Genomic DNA, 17549 nt, shown 5'->3' with positions numbered 1-17549 from the left:
GGGAATATGAGTAAATCCAAGCTTATTTTATAATCGGCCATGCTCTTCATCGTTTTTTTTTCTTTATTTTAATTTATATGAGTTTGGGTGGGAGAGGAGGATTCTTGGAATTTGAGGGTATATGCTTCTCCAATAGTCAATCTTGGTTAAGCTGCAGTGAGTTGGATGAAGCTATTTCTTCCTATTTAATAACTCTACTTCTGAGTTTGGTTAGACATTAAAGTCAAAACAAATTAGGAGGAAGATACTTTTATTAGAAAATTCAAAATATTCAGTAATAATGAATCATGTAGAAAGAAAACATTGAATGTATTTTAACTTGATCAGGGAGAAAAAGAAATTGGAGATGATCCAGATAGAGAAAACAGGGGTGAACAAGTTATGAATTTATGAGGTTGCCGGAAGCACAAGAAATGGGAAAATGGGTGAATTAGGACACAAGTAAAGGGTCATTTCATAAAGGACTCAACGTTAAAGAGGGTGCAAGAAACTGAGAAAGTTGAGTGTCAGCTTGGCGTGCAGATCGCAGATTGCACCCACATTTTTTCACTTTCTCACCATAATTAAACACTGAGGAAAGTTAAATAAATGGCTATTCTCATGTACAAAGAAAATTTTCTCCTTTTTCCCCGTTTGGTGAATGGGAAAAAAAAGGGGGGGAGATGATGAGAAATCTGGAAGTTTCAATTAGTTATTAGGGTATACGATATACCCTGCAAAATGTGCCTGATTTTTGTTTTGTTTTCAAAAAAGAAAGAGAAAAAAAGGGAACTTTGAAGAAAGAGTTCAAAAAAAAAAAATGATGGAAAAGAAGTTGATAATAAGGTGATTGGACATTTTCCAAAACGGTGCGTTTAGGGCAGGGCAGAAGCTGGTTGTTTCCTGTGATGGGGACTTTTGGGTTGTTTCATTAGCTTTCGGTTTTCGTGGGTCTGAGCCAATCTCATGGTGGTGCGTCTGGTCCACCAGACTTGTGCATGCTTAGTGCTTATTCATGCATGGACTCTATAGCTTGTCACTATTCTCTGCACTTCACTGTTTGATTCTTTCTACTTTCTTCAGTGAGAAGTGAGAGGGTTGGCACTTGGCACAGCTGTTGGTGTAGATATTTGAGTGAGTCTTTTACTTTTTCACTCTTGGTTGCTCTCTCTTGGTTGTTTGCTTCTCCTTTTGAGATGATTCTGGTTTGGGTTGTACAGAGTCAGTTGTCTTTGATTTCACTCCATTTCAAATGGGGTTTTCTTCTATTTCTATTTTCTACATTCTTTCATGCAACCCATACGGATTTGAGAGTTGATGCCTGTTAGTATTTTTACATGGGTTTATGAGTTTATAGATTTGATATCAGCTTAAAAGGGTCTTGGGTTTTGTTGGGGTTTACACGGAGAGTGGATTTTGGGCTTTGTCTTTTGTTTTCAGCTTGATTGTATGCAGAATTTCATGTGGGGTTTCACGATTTCAATTTGTATGAACACAGCATGACGTTGGCCTCAACATTTTAGGCATAAATCTCTATGAATATCTCTGAGTTGATTCTGATATGTTGTTCCCCAGATTTCAATTCCGCTTCACGTTTTTGGAACCATTTTGTTGGTTGGTGATGTTGGATTGTTCATTAATATTTTACTTTATATTGTGATCCTTCTCATTTATATTCATATGAAGATAAGATGCTTGTTGTCTACCGTTTTGGTGGTTTCTTCAACTGATACCGAGATGCTGTTTTCTGTTGCAGGTTTTCAAACTTCAACGGTAAAAAGAAAATATATATAATTATATATAGGGTTTGGAACTTGAAACTTTAAACAGCACACAAGAGGGTCTTGGTGGTGTGAATCTTTGATCTTTTTAAGCTTTAAAAAAGAAAACAAAGAAACAGAGAACTCAGAGAGGGAAAGATAAAGAAATAGGGAGGGGGTGAGGGTGGAGTCAGATTTGTGCTTGTGGGTGTCTCTGGTTTGAGTATTATTTAGTGATGAGAGTCTGTTGGCTATGTCTCCTTGGCTGACTGGGTGCACCCGGGGTCCATGGGCGCTGCTGTCAACCAAGGAAACAATCACTTCTCTGGCTCTCTTGTTATTTAAGAGAACCCCTGCTTAAAAAATTGCACTACCCCATTTGCTCTCTCTCTCTTTCACACAGACTCTTTACCTCCATTCTGGTCAAGATTCGGTCATAGTTGTGGCATATATCCTCTCTTTGATCCCTTTTTCTTCCCTTGAAACTGTGAAAGTTGGGCACATTCGGAAATCTGGTCCCCACACCTGGGGCATTCCTTTACGTCTCTCTGAAATCATTTCTCCATTCAGGCAAACTTGGATCATCAGGAATGTGCCATGGCGACCATGAGATATCTGATTTTGCAGTGATTATTTGAGTCTTGGGGACACCTGGTTTGAAGTATTGGAGGAGAATCATAAGTGGCCCGCAGCTTGCCAAGATGAAGTTTATGAAGCTTGGATCAAAGCCAGATTCCTTTCAGACTGATGGAAACAGTGTTAGGTGAGATCTTTTGCAGCCTTAGCTATTTTTATCGTCATTTTTTTTTTTTAATTTCTCTGAAGTTGTTTATGTTGATGTTTTATCATGATGCATTTGGTTTCACTTGGCATAAGCTTTGATGTTGACCATCTTCCTTGTCTCCATTGTTTTCCGCACATTGAAATTCTCTTCACTATACCCTCTTTTGTTGTTGTTCTGCAACTTTTTTTCATGCTTAATCTAGGGCCATTGAAGCAGTTTGAAAATTTACTTTCTTATCTAGGATATTTCAGTATTCAATAAGATAAAATAATGTCCAAGGTCTATTTTGGGCTTTTGTTGGTGTCTGCTAGTCACTTCATTGGTTAAAATGAAATATGCCAGCAGGCTCTATGAGCACAACCAGTTCATCCTTGTTCCACTCAGTCCATCTTACTGCCCCCAAAAAGGATTGGTCAATTTGTCTAGACCTGATTGTTGATCTTGCATCCTTTTATGTTATATTCTTCTTTTGGCATTTATGGGCCATTACTGGAGAACTTCGAGGTCTGGAAGGATGTGCTCAGTTATTTTAATTGTGATGGCTTCATGATTTAGCATGAATTTGCTAATAGCTTATTTTGATGGGATGTTGAGACTTTATATCCAAAGTTCAGAAAGTTTGTACAAAACTTTTAGCAGTTCCAATTGTTGGGTGCGGGTAATTGCTTTAAGGTTATATCTGCACTTCCTTTGAGAAGTATTGCTTACATATCATTTCTCACTTTGATGTGCTTACTGCATTCTGGAATTGAACATGGTTGGACATCTGGAAGGGGAACAAGGAGACACTATGTAATAATGACCCTTGATGTTGATTATTATCTTTGTTTTAAGCATTCAATTTATTAGTCAAGTAAATAATCACTTGTCCATTCCAATTGAAGGATTTTGGGCTTGGTAATGCAATTTTAAGTATAAGATTCCTTAGAAGGGATGGTAAAATGATTATGTCCCAATACTTTAAATAGAATGTTTGGAGGAAATATCATCATTATAAATGTGGACTTAGTTTGTCTTATCTGTGCTTACCATATTTTTGTAACTTAAAGGCTAATTTAGTGGCACATATGAAAGAATTAATAAGAAGCCTGATCTATGTATTAAGTACATTAGATCTTGTTTAGTGGTATCAGTACAGAAATTGGGGAAGTTTATTCAATCATGGGCTTTGGAGAAAAAAGTTGATTTCCTTTAGAAGTGATATAGATTATATTATATCTGGCAAAGATCTGGAATTGGATCTGCTTCAGAATTTTATAGGGATGCTTTAGGCCTCTGGTATATTGGACACCTAGTCAATCCGTGGACTGGTTGTTTGTGCCTGGATGAAAGCTTGTTGCTTTGCTCATTGAAAAAGACATGGAAATAAAGTATTTGGCTTTGATTACAAGGCAAATGTGTCATATGAATGAGGATATCATCTTTGATGCTAATCCATTTAAGAGAACACCTCTGATGTGATATTAAAAATAAAATGAAGAAAATTGTGCCTTCAGCCAACAACTAGAAGATACTCTAAGTAGAATAGAGCAAATGTTGTCCATTACAGAACTAGAACTGGTGAGAATGGCAGAGTTGCCTGAAATATATACACCTTTGCATGCTAGTTGGCTTTCTTGCTTAAAAGCCATATCAGGAAAGGATAACCAAACAAGTTCTGGGGAAAGAGGATTAACATCAGTACAGTGAGATCACTACATATTACTTGAGTAACCCACCCAAAGCATTTCCAGGAAAGACTTAATTATGATTTATAACTTCATCTATTTGGAAATGTGATGTAATTTCAACTCTTTTACTATTTAATTTTTTTATACAAGGGACTCCTAAGTTAATTGTATCTGTAAGAAGCCACATCTTGTGGTTATGATTAACAATGGTGGCAGCGAAATATAGATTGTGGTAGTTGATGTGGTGTTTTTTAGGTAGAAATGGGAGTTGGTTGTTAGTAATTGTTGTAATTTTGGTAGCAAAAAATTGACCAGCATGGTGGTCTTTGAAGATGGCGGGTTAAGCACAGTGGGTTTAATGGCATTGGAGAGGGGTGATTCTATCAAGGAACATCAAAGGTGGCAGTGGTTTTCAGGGGTGGAATGGTGCACTATACCTCTTACCATGAAAATGTATACCTGGGGTATCAATCATCTGGATTGCATTTTGCATATATGATACAACAGTTACAGAACTCTAAATTTAGAGATTTGGAAATTTTGTTCTTAATGTTCCTTCTGCTTTCCTTTATGTGAGGCAAAGTAACAATGTGAACAGCTCTAACCTAAAACAATATCCTCTGTTGCATTTGTTGACAATGCTTAAATGATCCTCTAGCACCTCCTCTGCTAGTAAAGAGAAACCTATTGAAACCAGTATATCACATTCCAATTAAGTAAACTAAACTGTGCTATGCGCTGTATCCTATTTGAATGTAAGCAGTATCATGTGGCTGCTATTATCTAATATACCACAGTGGTCCATCTTCCAGTAAAAGTGAATTTGGATATGGGGCTGAGTGACATTATTGGACAAGGTAGATTGTGGTGGTCTCAATGATGGGTTGTGATTGTATTTCAGTGGGTGAGAATAGAAGCAGTAGTGGTTGGTGATGGTGGCTGAAGTGGTGTTTAGATTCAGTAACAGTGGTTTAATGTGGAGATGGCAATGAATGAGGTAGCTCATTTGGGTTATTCTGGTGTTGAAAGAAATAACTAGTGTTAGGCATTTTATAGGCCTAGTGGAGAGATGGAAGAATATTTTGGATATATTGTCCAGGATGCAGAGAGGATATTTTACGGACACTGATGCAACAGATTTCATAAAATAAAATAATGTTGCATCTGGATTCTGATAATGATGTGATACACACATGCATTCACACATGTACGATTTAAGTGTATATAACTAACAATTATAAGTTTTTGGTTCATCTATCTAAAATACTACTGTTGACTCATAACAATTGCTAATCTTGGAAAAAAGAATTAATTTTTAAAATGAAATTTGACAAGAAGCAATTTCGTTATCTCCCTCTCTTCAATTGTGAAAGTAGAGAGGCTTCATGCAATTGAAACCCTCGGTCACACATTTTCTCTTAGTTTGTAAGAAGCCTCATTTATACACTTACTGAAGGGGCATTTTCATTATTTCATGAGAAGCTTAGTTTTGTTTTTCCAAAAAATAGTTTTTAATCATGTCATATTCTAGCTGTATCATAAGCATATCTAGAAAGCATATGATTGTTCAAAAATTATTTTGCATTCAGCATCCATCATTTCTCACTCCCCAATGCACAACAGGACACATGTCTTTTATAGAACCATCCATGCTACTTCCTTATGGGGCTAGTTGAGGAGCTAGGGTGGAAGGTTTAGAGGTTAGTACTAGTCCTCATGGAGGTAATAATAGAAGCAGTGGGGAGTGAAGTTTGGTGTGATTGTCATGATTGAACATGTAGTGAAAAGCAAGAAGGTCAAGAGATCTTTCGCTATAAAGTCCAAAAATAAACTCAACAATGTATTTGGTGTTGCACATCAATCTAATTTGGGTGGACTTTGCAATATCAAATTTGATTCATTGGAAAATCCAATGAGGCATAAAATGTACATAATTGAAATAAGAATGTTAAGATAGAAGAGTAATAGGGTTCGAAAATGATAGAACTACGGAACTGGAAATGTATACGGAATTGGAAATGTATCATAACCTAAAAGTAGCACCCAATGTGATGGAAGAAGATTGGACAAAGGTTGTAGAATCGGCATGGTCACATGAAGCAAGGCTTAGTCACTGCACAAACATGGAGTTATATAGTATGAGTTAAATTATTAGGGTTATCTTTGTATGCATGGTTGATCCATTCCTTAATAGGTCTTAAACTTTTGAAATTGTTCATGTATTAGATTAAGTTGACAATTTTGTTCCATTATTGCATTGAATTCAACATGTCATATGTTCTAAGGGTTTTACCTGTTGCAATTGACTTCAAGTAACTTGAGAATCAACTTCATTTGAGGTATGTATGTGTTCGATGTATTAGGGTATGAGAAATGGTTTGGTATATAAAGAGTTTGAAATTCAAAGAAAAGTATGAAAATCAGATGGAAAAATTGAGAAAAATGCGTAGACGTTCAAAGGTCCTCTTGTTGGATGTTTAAATGTCTGCATCAAGTTCAAACCGTCCCTTGCAAGACATTTGAGCTTTGACTCTTCTATTCTGTATTTTTAAGCTTGATTTTTAGAATTTTATCAGATTTTTTGCCAAAATTACTTTGTTTTTACCTTCTCCAAATATCCAATTAGGGTTTTGATAGAAAAACCTAACATTCTAGACTAAAAACTTTTCATGTGATCTCAAAGCCATTATTCTTCACTATCACTCTAGTTCTCTGTATCTTTCAAGAACTTTCTTAGAAGTCCTTTAGGGGGAAAAACAAGATGGTGCATCAATCCATTAGCCTCAACACCATGTTGAGGTGATATGCTAAGGAGTTGGTTGTATCAAGGATGTGAAAGAAAAATTTATGTGTTTTTTTTTATAAATAAGCATGAAATATATTATAAAAAGGCAAAAAGCCACAAAGTATACAAGGAGTATACATAGTAGCTTAAACCTTGAAACGCAAAAAACAAACAACCTTACCAACCCTTAAGTGGACGCAAGCCACTCCAAAAGCCTAACAGCGAAGAGGACTCCTCTCCAATATACACCCTAACCCAACTCCATAAATTACATACAAAAGAATTTTTGAGTTTCTGTATAGCTAAGGACCACCCCCCCCCCGAAAGCTAATCTATTCCTTTCCTTCTAGACCGTCCAAAAAATACACAACGGAATGGAATTCTGGGTCTTTTTCCTTTTTTTCCCCACAAAAGGGCCCCTCCAACTAAATAACACCTCTTTGACTGTCTTTGGGAACACTCACTGAACCCCAAACAAGGTAAGGACGATCTCCCAGAGGACCCTGACTACTATACAGTGTAAAAGAATATGATTTACAGTTTCTTCTTCACAACCGCACAAAAAACAACGATTAGGGAGCTGCCACCCCCGTTTTTGAAGCCTATCTAGGGTAAGAATCTTCCCCCATGTGGCCTCCCAAGCAAAAAAGGCAGCTTTGGTTGGAACTTTATCCACCAAAATGCACTTTTTCGAGAAGGTGAAAACGTTGGGAGCAACCAGCTGTTTGTAAGCATCCTTAACCCCAAAAATTCCATTTCCCCCACCCTTCCAAAAAACTGAATCCTCCTCTGAAGATATCCTGTAGTCTCTCAACATAGAAAGCAAATCTCCTATTAAATCCAATTCCCAATCATTAAAACCTCTAGAAAATCTAAGATTCCAACCTCCTTGACCAAAATTTGGGTCCCACACTTCATTAACCGTTGCATTCCTATGGACCGCCAAAGCGAAATTTATGTGTTGAAAGAAAAATTTATGTGTTGATTGATATAAGACCCTTGGAAGTAAGTGCATTTGGATCAGGTAAAACCATGTACTTTCTTTTCATATTTAGAGGATTTGTTCTACAATAGTTTGATCTGTGGTTTTTTACATTGGCAAAGAGAGACTTTTTAGGTGGTTTTTCCACATATATCGGTTGTTATTATTCAGTGCATGATTATTTTCAATTATCATTGATTGAATTATTGAAATTGGTAAACTTTGGTTGTAATTTTGGAGTACATATTGCTTGAACTATGTCTTTACCTCCCTCTAGGTAGTTTTGTAATCAAGATTGAACTTTCAGAAATAACTAATCATGTACCGTGGTGTCATGGTTTTGGTTGCTAGAGTCTTGCTTTCTGTGTATTTGTTCTCCCATTCATTTGTCTATGACCAGCCATCTGCCTCATAACATGTGGAATGGTCTCACCCTAGAGAGGGATATATATTGTTGACACGTGCAAGACAAGAAGAGTTCCTAGCGAATCAGGATGAACCGCTGTGTAAAAGATCAGAGGACTAAATTAGTTCAGTAATAACGTGCCCAAATTATTAATACTATTATTTTGTTTTTCACTGGGCAGTTCCTGGTAAATAAACTCAGATATTCAAGAAATGGTTCTAGAAAATTAAACTATATCTTTGGAGGCTGCTTTGCTGGTGATTGTCTAGTAGTTCACATGTGAGGTTGTTCACATTACATGGTACTTAACAACATAGTCCACCAAAGCAATTATAATGGCACATTTCTCATCTAACAGCTTTGATACCCACCCTTTCCATGATTTCTTTTTTTCCGAAACAAACAGACCTCGGTTCTCTTTCTGTGGCTCCATTAATGGTCTGTCTTGAAATCTAGATGTGGCAACAGATTCTGTTTTTTCTGAAAAGTGCTGAGAATTTCATGCGGATGACGTCATATATTTCATGTGCTTCAAAAAAATTATTGTTTGATGTGACTGTACATTGTACATCTGTCTCCTGTCCTTTTTCTCTGTATCAAATAAAATAAGTAAACAAAAACATAAGATTCCATTTGGTTGTTCTCACTTATAAATCAAACAAAGTCATGAATTTTTTAAAAGACCCTTCTAACACAAGTTTATTAGCTAAAAGAAAAAAGAAAAAGAAAAATTGATGGCATAGTACATTAAATCGTCTCTACTTTATGAAATTGCATTGACTACGTTACCAGATGAATATTCACATGTGCAGGTATGTGGCATCAGAGTTGGCAACTGACATTGTGGTTAATGTAGGGGAGGTGAAGTTTTATCTGCATAAGGTGTGTTGATCTGTTGATCTACATAGAAATGTGTGCACCTTTTACCATGTGATGACCAAACTATAATTTTTGCATTTTTCTACATGAACACAGAAAACTGTGCTCACTTGATGCCATTCTGGCACATGATTTCTTTTGGGCATCAACCTGCATCAATGTCATTTTATAATTTCATAATGCAATCCATTTAACTCTAATCACTCATTTCTGCATATGCCAATTAGTCAATGGGGCTATTCTTGGTCAGTAATTTGATTGGGTTGTTCTGAGTTAAAACAACAAGAACTTGTTACTTGGCTTGAGTTCTGCTGCAATCCTCATAAGCCAAGCCTAAAACAAAGCTAGCATAGGCTTAGCTTCATGTTGAGTTTGTTATTTGATATAGGTTTTAAAATGTGTTGGATATGACACCCAGTTATGTTGATACTAGGCACATGCATTAAATGACACAGCTCTCAAGATTGTTAATCTCATACTATTTCTTAACTGAATTCTGGTTCTGTAGTTTCCATTACTGTCCAAGAGTGAGTGCTTGCAAAAATTGGTTGCAGCCACAAATGACGGAAACAGTGATGAAGTCCACATTCCTGATATTCCTGGCGGGCCCTCTGCCTTTGAGATATGTGCCAAGTTCTGTTATGGTATGACTGTCACCCTCAATGCTTATAATGTTGTTGCAGCTCGTTGTGCGGCTGAGTATCTAGGGATGCATGAGACTATTGAGAAAGGGAACCTCATCTACAAAATTGATGTTTTCCTTAACTCTAGCATTTTTCGTAGCTGGAAGGATTCTATCATTGTTCTTCAAACCACAAAGTCTCTTTTACCATTGTCTGAGGACCTCAAGGTGATCAGCCACTGCATTGACTCTATAGCTTCCAAAGCTTCCATTGATGTTTCCAGGGTGGATTGGTCCTATACCTATAATCGGAAGAAGCTCCCAGAGGAAAATGGTACTGATCCAAAATGGAATGGTGTTGGAAACCGTCCAGTGGTTCCAAAGGACTGGTGGGTTGAGGACCTTTGTGAGCTTGAAATTGATTTGTACAAGCGTGTTATAATGAGTATCAAAACACAAGCAGTGATTTCTCATGAAGTGATTGGAGAAGCATTGAAAGCTTTTGCTCTCAAAAGGCTGCCAGGTTTCTCCAAGGGCATGATCCCAAATGGAGATACAGCCAAGTTTAGATCAACAGTAGATACAATTGTGTGGCTTTTACCTGCAGATAAATGCAGTGTCTCCTGTAGTTTCTTGCTCAAGTTGTTAAAAGCTGCCATTTTTATGGATTCAGGAGAGAGAGCAAAGAGAGAGCTGGTGAGGAGAATAGGGCAGCAACTGGAGGAAGCCTCTGTGAATGATCTCCTGATAAGAGCACCAGAAGGGGAAACTGCAAGGTATGATGTTGATACAGTACAGCAAATAGTAGAGGAGTTTCTGATGCAAGAGCAGAATGCTGAGATTGAATCAACAGCTGCCCATGAGCTTCAGGAAGTAAGAAGGCCAGGGATTTTATCGGATGCTTCCAAACTGATGGTGGCAAAGCTGGTGGATGGGTACCTTGCTGAAATTGCCAAGGACCCAAATCTACCTCTGTCAAAGTTTGTTGATCTAGCAGAGCTGGTCTCTGGTTTCTCTCGACCAGCTCATGACGGTCTATACCGAGCCATTGACATGTATCTCAAGGTAACAGTTTCTCAAAATTCTGCTCTTGATTTACATTATGAGATTCAACTAACTTTGTTTTTGCATGACACCTTTTGATTTATTTTTCATCTTAAAACCCATAATAGGGAATAATGAAAACGCTGTTTGTCTCACCTGGAATAGGCTTTTGTTTTAGGCTATGTTTGGTTTTCATAAAGTTTGAGGGAAAATGTAAGGGAAAGAAAATAGAGAGGAAAAGTAGAAGGAAAGAATAAATAGATTAAAAGTTAATAAATTATTTTTATATTGTACTTCAAACTCATCTTACTTATTTAACTCTCTTGTAGAAAGATTGAATAATTTAAAAATATATAAGTTTCTTATTTATTTTAATTATATTTGACTTTCTTTTGTATTTTTTATATTCAAAACCAAACGAGAGAAAATCATTTTTCTTACCATTTTTTTTTCTTTCATTAGTACTTTTCAAAGCCAAGCATAACCTTAGAAACTCAGTAGAATATATCAAATGAAAATTGCTGCTATATCTTATAGTTCCTATGTGCACTGATTGTTTGTGGCAAGCTCTTGTTTTAATATTTTTCTTCACGAAACTTAAGATACTGCATAAAATCTGTGGACCAACTTATGCTGGCATTTGGCATTACTCGAGGCTCATTTTCGTTGGGGGTGAACGAAATAGCCATTTTCTGTGATATTGTCAGTTTTGTGTTTTCTAATATAACAAGCAATGCAATCAAGCAATACCTTAGAAGGAAACTATTTTAGATTAATATGTTATAATATAAGAGAATTAATTTCCAGAAGATAACACTAAGAACATTTAGTTGATCAGGCTTATATATATTTACTTACCGATTTATAATGGTAATGCAGGAGCACCCTGGGATCAGCAAGAGTGAAAGGAAGAGAATTTGCAGGCTGATGGACTGCAAGAAGCTATCAGTTGATGCATGCATGCATGCAGTGCAGAATGAGAGACTCCCCTTGCGGGTAGTTGTGCAGGTACTCTTTTTTGAGCAGGTCCGGGCCACCGCTACATCAGGCAGCAGCACCCCTGACCTACCTAAAGGCATCAAGGATCTAAACAGTGCATCCCACGGCAGCTCAAGGTCAGTAACAACCAACACAGAAGAAGACTGGGATGCTGTGGCCACTCTGGAGGAGCTCAAGGCCCTCAAGGGGGAGCTAGCTTCCTTAAGGTTGGGCAATGGAGTGGGAGCAAGTGAGCGTAATGGTGGAGACAGTAAAGGCAGCATCGACAAGGCTGCCATTAACAAAATGAAAGGATTGCTCATGTCAAAGAAGATCTTCACCAAACTCTGGTCAAGCAAATCAGGACAAGGTGAGAATAGCGGATCAGATTCATCAGGGAGCTCTGGTTCTGCCAACCCAGAAGAAGCCAAATCCACACCCTCCAGAAACAGGAGGCATTCAGTCTCCTGATACTACAAACGAATTATATAGAATGGTTTTACTGGGTTTTTTTTTTTCCTTCTTTTTTGGGGTTTATGTTAGACTTAAAGCAAAAATGAAGCATATAATAGATTGGAAGAAGAGCTTGGAATTGATTTTGCAGGGTAAGTGGTTTAGGCAACTAGTGGTTGTTGAATGTTTTACAACTAAATATGAGTTTGATGTGTGGTCCCTAGTCATTGTAAACAGCAATTGAGCTCTATCATTTTCATTATGGCAACTAGTAAATTTGTATTATGTTTTTGTTCTTAGCCAGTCAATCGTGTTGGTCATGAATAATCAGTATGTATGTATACTAGCCGATTGAAATGCGAGAATAGCAAGAAATATATGATGATTTAATTAATAGTGAGAAAGGGCTTAGGGATGTTGTTCTCATTCTCGTGTGACAGACGCACCACTTCAGAATAAGAATACCATGTTTTCAACTATGGTTTTGTGTATGGGAGCTTTCGTAAAACACCATTAACTTTGTCTGCTACAACTTTCAAGGGTCCACAAAAATGGAGACCCCGATGAGGATTTCAACCAGTCTCTGATGAACAGGTCAATGAAATTCTCAGCCAGCTTCTTCAAGCACAGAACATCCTGGGCGTAGGGGTATTTCTAAATTCTAACCTCAAGTTCTCAACCCCCTCGCCCCCAGTCTCCACCCCACAGCCATCTGCAACTTCAAATTATGCGCATGCCCACATAATGTATTCACCAGTTCCCTGCGTGTGGACCTTCCCTTCCCAATCCATACATTAATCGCATCCCAAATGGCCTAAACATGTCCCAAATCGTCAAAAACTGAATGGAAATAAGGAAAATTAGTAGGGATATTTTTATAAATTTTCGAAACCATGAGAGGAACAAGTTATGAGAGAGATATGAACATGAGAATACTATATGGATAGGATATAGGTGTGAGGTAGAGGAAGAAACATCTGATGGAGTAAGAGGACTTGCAATTTAGGATGTAAATGTGAGGAAGAGTGAAAGACATGGTATTTTGGAATAGTTATATCTATTTGTGTTCTTTGTAATATTTTTTATGGTATAATAGAATGGTATAACTTATTCGTGAAGGTAGGGATGATTGGCCCAACCAAGTTGGCATACGTCAAGATCACAATGCATGAAGGGAATTGTGGCACATGGAGAGAACAAGGTGTACAAGGAAACCATATATTATAGAGAGATAAAAAATTGACTTAATGAAATTTGATTCAAGGCAAAGATTGTTGGGAAGTGTGTCCAATTCTTATTTGAAATCTTTTTTTTTTTGTAGAAGGAATATTATATAAAATATTTTTAAGTTTATATGTGATTGTAATTAGATTCACTGTAAAATTAGGAAAGCTAGTAGAGATACTTTCATAAATTTTTTAAGTCATGAGGAGAATAAGTTATAAGAGGGATATGAGCCTATAAAGACTAAACATATAGGAGACACCCAATGGATTAAAAGGGTTTAGATAGAGATATAAAGAGTGCGGAATTATGGAATATTTCAAGGCATAATAGTTGTTTTTATTTTTGTCCTTTGCAATGTTTTCTATCATATAATGGAATGTTATCTCTCACTAACAAAGGTAGGTATGGTTGATCGAATCATATTAAAATCTTATGTATCTTTCTATGTTGATTGTTTTATTTTTATGTTCTTCCATTAATATATTTGTATTAAAGCCTTCATTGGCACAATAAGTGGCATGAGAGCTTTTGTTTTCCTAACAAGTTGTATCAAAACTTTTGTTTTCCCAAAAATCGATATCAAAGTCTTAGTTAAAGATTTTTAAAAGAGCCTTGATTGAAGATTTCTAAAAAAAACCCTGGTTGAAGATTTATAAAAGAGTCTTGGTTGAAGATGTGTAAAAGAGCCTTGATTGAAATTGTCTAGAAGAGTCTTAGTTAAAGATTTCAAAAAGAACAAAAAGAATAGAATACAAAAGAGGATTGCAAAAACGAAGTTTTGTTGTAAGGTGAAGTTAATTATTCTTTCATAGAATATGATACAAGAAACAAGAAGATCGTGGCACACGACAAGACCATAATGCACGAAAAGAAGTGTGACACACAAGGAGAGCAAGGCACACAGAAACTGAATACTAGGGAGAGGTGGAAAGTTAATGAAATTTGATGAAGGTGTAGATTGTTATAAAATGTCTAAAATTCTTAATTGGAATATATTTCTTTCGTAGAAGGAATATTATATAGATTATTTCTTAAGTTCACGTGTGAATGTTATTAGATTCATTATAAAATAAGAAAAGCTAATAGGAAAATTTTTATAAATATTCTAGGTTATAAGAGAAAAAAGTTACGAAAGAGAAAGAAATGAGAGACACCTAACGAATCCAATAGTTAATATGTTTTTTATGTTAAAAGCTTCCATTGACCAAAGAGAACCACTATTCTACCAAAGCAAGCCAATACACTCCTAGACAATCACCAGTGACACAGCATACATAAGTTTCCAAACATGGAGTCACCACTACTGTTTGACCATCCATTTTTGGTTGATCAGCAAAGCCCATGAACAGTATGGTGCCTGTAATTCAAAAAGAGTTTGCCAAAAAGTGCTAGTAAAGATAGGGTCACACTCACTACGGTGGTAGGCATGCCATTGCCATGTAGTACCCAAAACACATGATCCATGAAGAGAGTTAATTGGGCCTGAGGATGACCCCAATCTCTCCCCCTTAGCCAGCCCATAATGTTTAAGGCCCAATCTGAATCACATACCCAATCCACTTCCATCCTACAAATTCAACAATAATATGCATGGAAACAAACAAAAACGCTCACATTAATCTAACCAAATAAACATAAAAAACATCGACAAATGAGTCCTAAACTTCGTCTCAGAACTATTTTTCGCGTAAATTTTCTCGTTTTATGTTAGCTAAGATGACTTATAAAAGTGTTTAAAGGAATGCATCCCACTAGGCCGCGTAAATTTTATTAATAAACTAAGCAAAGGTTACTATGTTGGTTTTCACTTAGCTTCGGGGCTTTGTATTGAACGTTCAATTGGGAACAGCTCCACTCCCTTTAACTCTTTCAAATGTAACAAAATGTAACGGGGCTACAGGTATAAGAGAGAAGTCCAAAAACGTCCCAATCACAGAATCGAGGAGGGGGATTTTCAAAGGCTACAAATCCGTATCTTTGGGATCTGACAATTAAGATGGACAAATTTTTCAAGATTTGGATTATGAGACAGCGTTTTGTATGTGGATGCATGAGTCACCACACCACCACTTTTTTCTACGTAGTTTGGTTAGTGGTTCGAATGGGATAAAGACGCCACCTACCCTTTACTGGTTTCTCCCTACTATAATATCAATGATCTCCGGTTCATCCTTTTCGCCGTATTCAGTTATTGCCGGCTAACTCCTCACTTTTGACTAATAAAGATATGATACGTGTCAAAGACATTCAACATCAATGTTATGTTTAATCTAACTATTTTGACTTTTTGTGCTAAAGCTTTTATTGAATTTGGTAAAATCACTTAATTACTTAAGTTATTAAGTTGATTTTAAATAAGTTGTTTCTTATGAGTTATGAGCATTTGGGTTACCACTGAAATCTGTTCAGATTCAGAAGAAAAGCATCCATTTAATTTCCACTGTTACCTCTGAAGGCGCCAACAATGTGCGGAGACACGGAGCCGTCATCGCCCACGACTTGGGAAGTCCACATCCCCAACCAACCATGGTTAGCTCGATTTAACCGTGGTTAATTACCCCGGTTTTCCCTATAAAATCCTCCCTCTGTTGACGCCTTCACGACGTGGGATCTCTCTGGATAACCTCTAGACTTCAACGACGCTAACATGACAAGATAATGTAAAATTATAGTTTGAAGGTGATCCGAATCTGTACCGGAGGAGATGAGTTGCAGTGGCTGCAGAGTTCTTCGTAAAGGTTGTAGTGAGAATTGCATGCTTCGGCAGTGTTTGGAGTGGATTGACAGCCCTGAAGCTCAAGCTAATGCCACCATCTTTGTCGCCAAGTTCTTTGGTCGCGCCGATCTCATGGCCTTCATCTCCACCGTACCGGAGAGGCAACGTCCATGTGTGTATTCCTCTAACGATATCTCTTTTATGTATGGGCGAGTGGTTTGTGTTATGCTGATTAGGTTTGATGTTTTCAGGCTTGTTTCAGTCTCTGTTGTTTGAAGCGTGTGGTCGGACGGTGAATCCTGTGTTCGGAGCGGTAGGGTTATTGTGGACGGGGAACTGGCACGTGTGCCAGTCGGCAGTGGAGACGGTGCTCCGTGGCGGCGAGCTAGCGCCGCTACCAGAGTTTCTCGATCTCGAAGGAGTTGAGACGCCGGTTTCCGAGGCATACTTGGCGGAGGAGTACCTTTCGAAGCCAGGAGATACTGATTACAGATTGACGGATGTCAATCTCCGACCAAAGCATGGTTCAGCAACGGGAATGAAGATTGAAGAAACGGAGGAGCGGAGACCGAGGACGTCTCCGGACGATTCTGCGACGATGACGTGGGAAAATGCTTTAGGAGATGAAGGAAATGCCCTGAGATTATTCCTTTAGAGAGTTAAAGAGTTGTGACATTTTGAGAGGAGGGTTTTCTTTCTGAGATGAATGTTTTCTTTTGTAATTTTTCTTCCTAAGCAGTGAACAAATGAAATCGTATCAGTTTTGGAATCCAAACTTCATTATTTCTGTGAATAAGTTATTGAAGGATGATCCACTAGTTGAGACTTGAGATGAATCGATTTACAGGGTTTTTGATAATGAAGTTCAACGTCTCCGGCCTGATGAAAAGCCAAAAACATTTTCAGCAATAAAGGAGAAGAGATGGGTCTTCCCATCCTCAAATTGGGGATGGGATCACATGCTCAATAAGTAGTAGCAATCCAAATTATGAAAGCATTTGAAAAACAAGTCCAAAGGACAAAAGAAGATATTGCCTTTAGGTGGCAAATCCCATCTTCTAAGAGATTTGCTCTCAGAAAGTTCTAATTTAGTAATTATTTCACTAAAATTCTTTTTTTTTTTTCTTTTTTTCTGTTGACCATATATGATAGGAATTTAAGAAGAAAAGGGGAGCCGCCTTGGCTGAATTGATAAGACAAGAGACCATGAGATTCCACGACAGTAAGGAGTGTGAGTGAAGGAAGGGGGCGGCTGGTAGATTAC

General features: G+C 37.3%; 2 protein-coding genes across 4 annotated transcripts; both read left to right on the top strand.

Moving 5' to 3' along the window:
- Positions 1–456: 456 nt before the first annotated feature.
- On the top strand, positions 457–12627 carry LOC100263403 (BTB/POZ domain-containing protein NPY2). Of its 3 annotated transcripts, none has more exons than XM_010649622.3 (5): positions 457–1113; positions 1736–2502; positions 9179–9248; positions 9754–10932; positions 11791–12627. In XM_010649622.3, exons 2-5 carry the CDS (start codon positions 2441–2443, stop codon positions 12358–12360), a joined length of 1881 nt encoding a protein of 626 aa, XP_010647924.1. In that variant the 5' UTR covers positions 457–1113; positions 1736–2440; the 3' UTR covers positions 12361–12627. The 3 variants fall into 3 exon arrangements, with proteins under 3 accessions (XP_010647924.1, XP_010647925.1, XP_002264153.1); XM_010649623.3 differs by lacking the exon at positions 457–1113 and adding an exon at positions 1137–1302; XM_002264117.4 differs by lacking the exon at positions 457–1113 and adding an exon at positions 1137–1593.
- A 3328-nt stretch (positions 12628–15955) lies between these two features.
- On the top strand, positions 15956–17060 carry LOC100265159 (LOB domain-containing protein 38). The gene is made up of 2 exons (XM_002263974.4): positions 15956–16457; positions 16537–17060. The coding sequence occupies exons 1-2, from the start codon at positions 16274–16276 to the stop codon at positions 16938–16940; spliced, it is 588 nt and encodes a 195-aa protein (XP_002264010.1). The 5' UTR covers positions 15956–16273; the 3' UTR covers positions 16941–17060.
- Positions 17061–17549: the final 489 nt, after the last annotated feature.

Source organism: Vitis vinifera, chromosome 3 (genome assembly GCF_030704535.1).
Source record: "Vitis vinifera cultivar Pinot Noir 40024 chromosome 3, ASM3070453v1".
NCBI lineage: Eukaryota > Viridiplantae > Streptophyta > Magnoliopsida > Vitales > Vitaceae > Vitis > Vitis vinifera.
This window is presented reverse-complemented; position numbering and strand designations above follow the sequence as displayed.

Excerpts from the sequence above, each read along its gene's own strand:
- LOC100263403 (XM_010649622.3), top strand. The coding sequence starts at position 2,441 with ATGAAGTTTATGAAGCTTGGATCAAAGCCAGATTCCTTTCAGACTGAT. Across the intron at positions 2,503-9,178 it reads ACTGATGGAAACAGTGTTAG|GTATGTGGCATCAGAGTTGG; the intron begins GTGAGATCTTTT and ends TCACATGTGCAG. Across the intron at positions 10,933-11,790 it reads CCATTGACATGTATCTCAAG|GAGCACCCTGGGATCAGCAA; the intron begins GTAACAGTTTCT and ends ATGGTAATGCAG.
- LOC100265159 (XM_002263974.4), top strand. The coding sequence starts at position 16,274 with ATGAGTTGCAGTGGCTGCAGAGTTCTTCGTAAAGGTTGTAGTGAGAAT. Across the intron at positions 16,458-16,536 it reads ACCGGAGAGGCAACGTCCAT|GCTTGTTTCAGTCTCTGTTG; the intron begins GTGTGTATTCCT and ends TGATGTTTTCAG.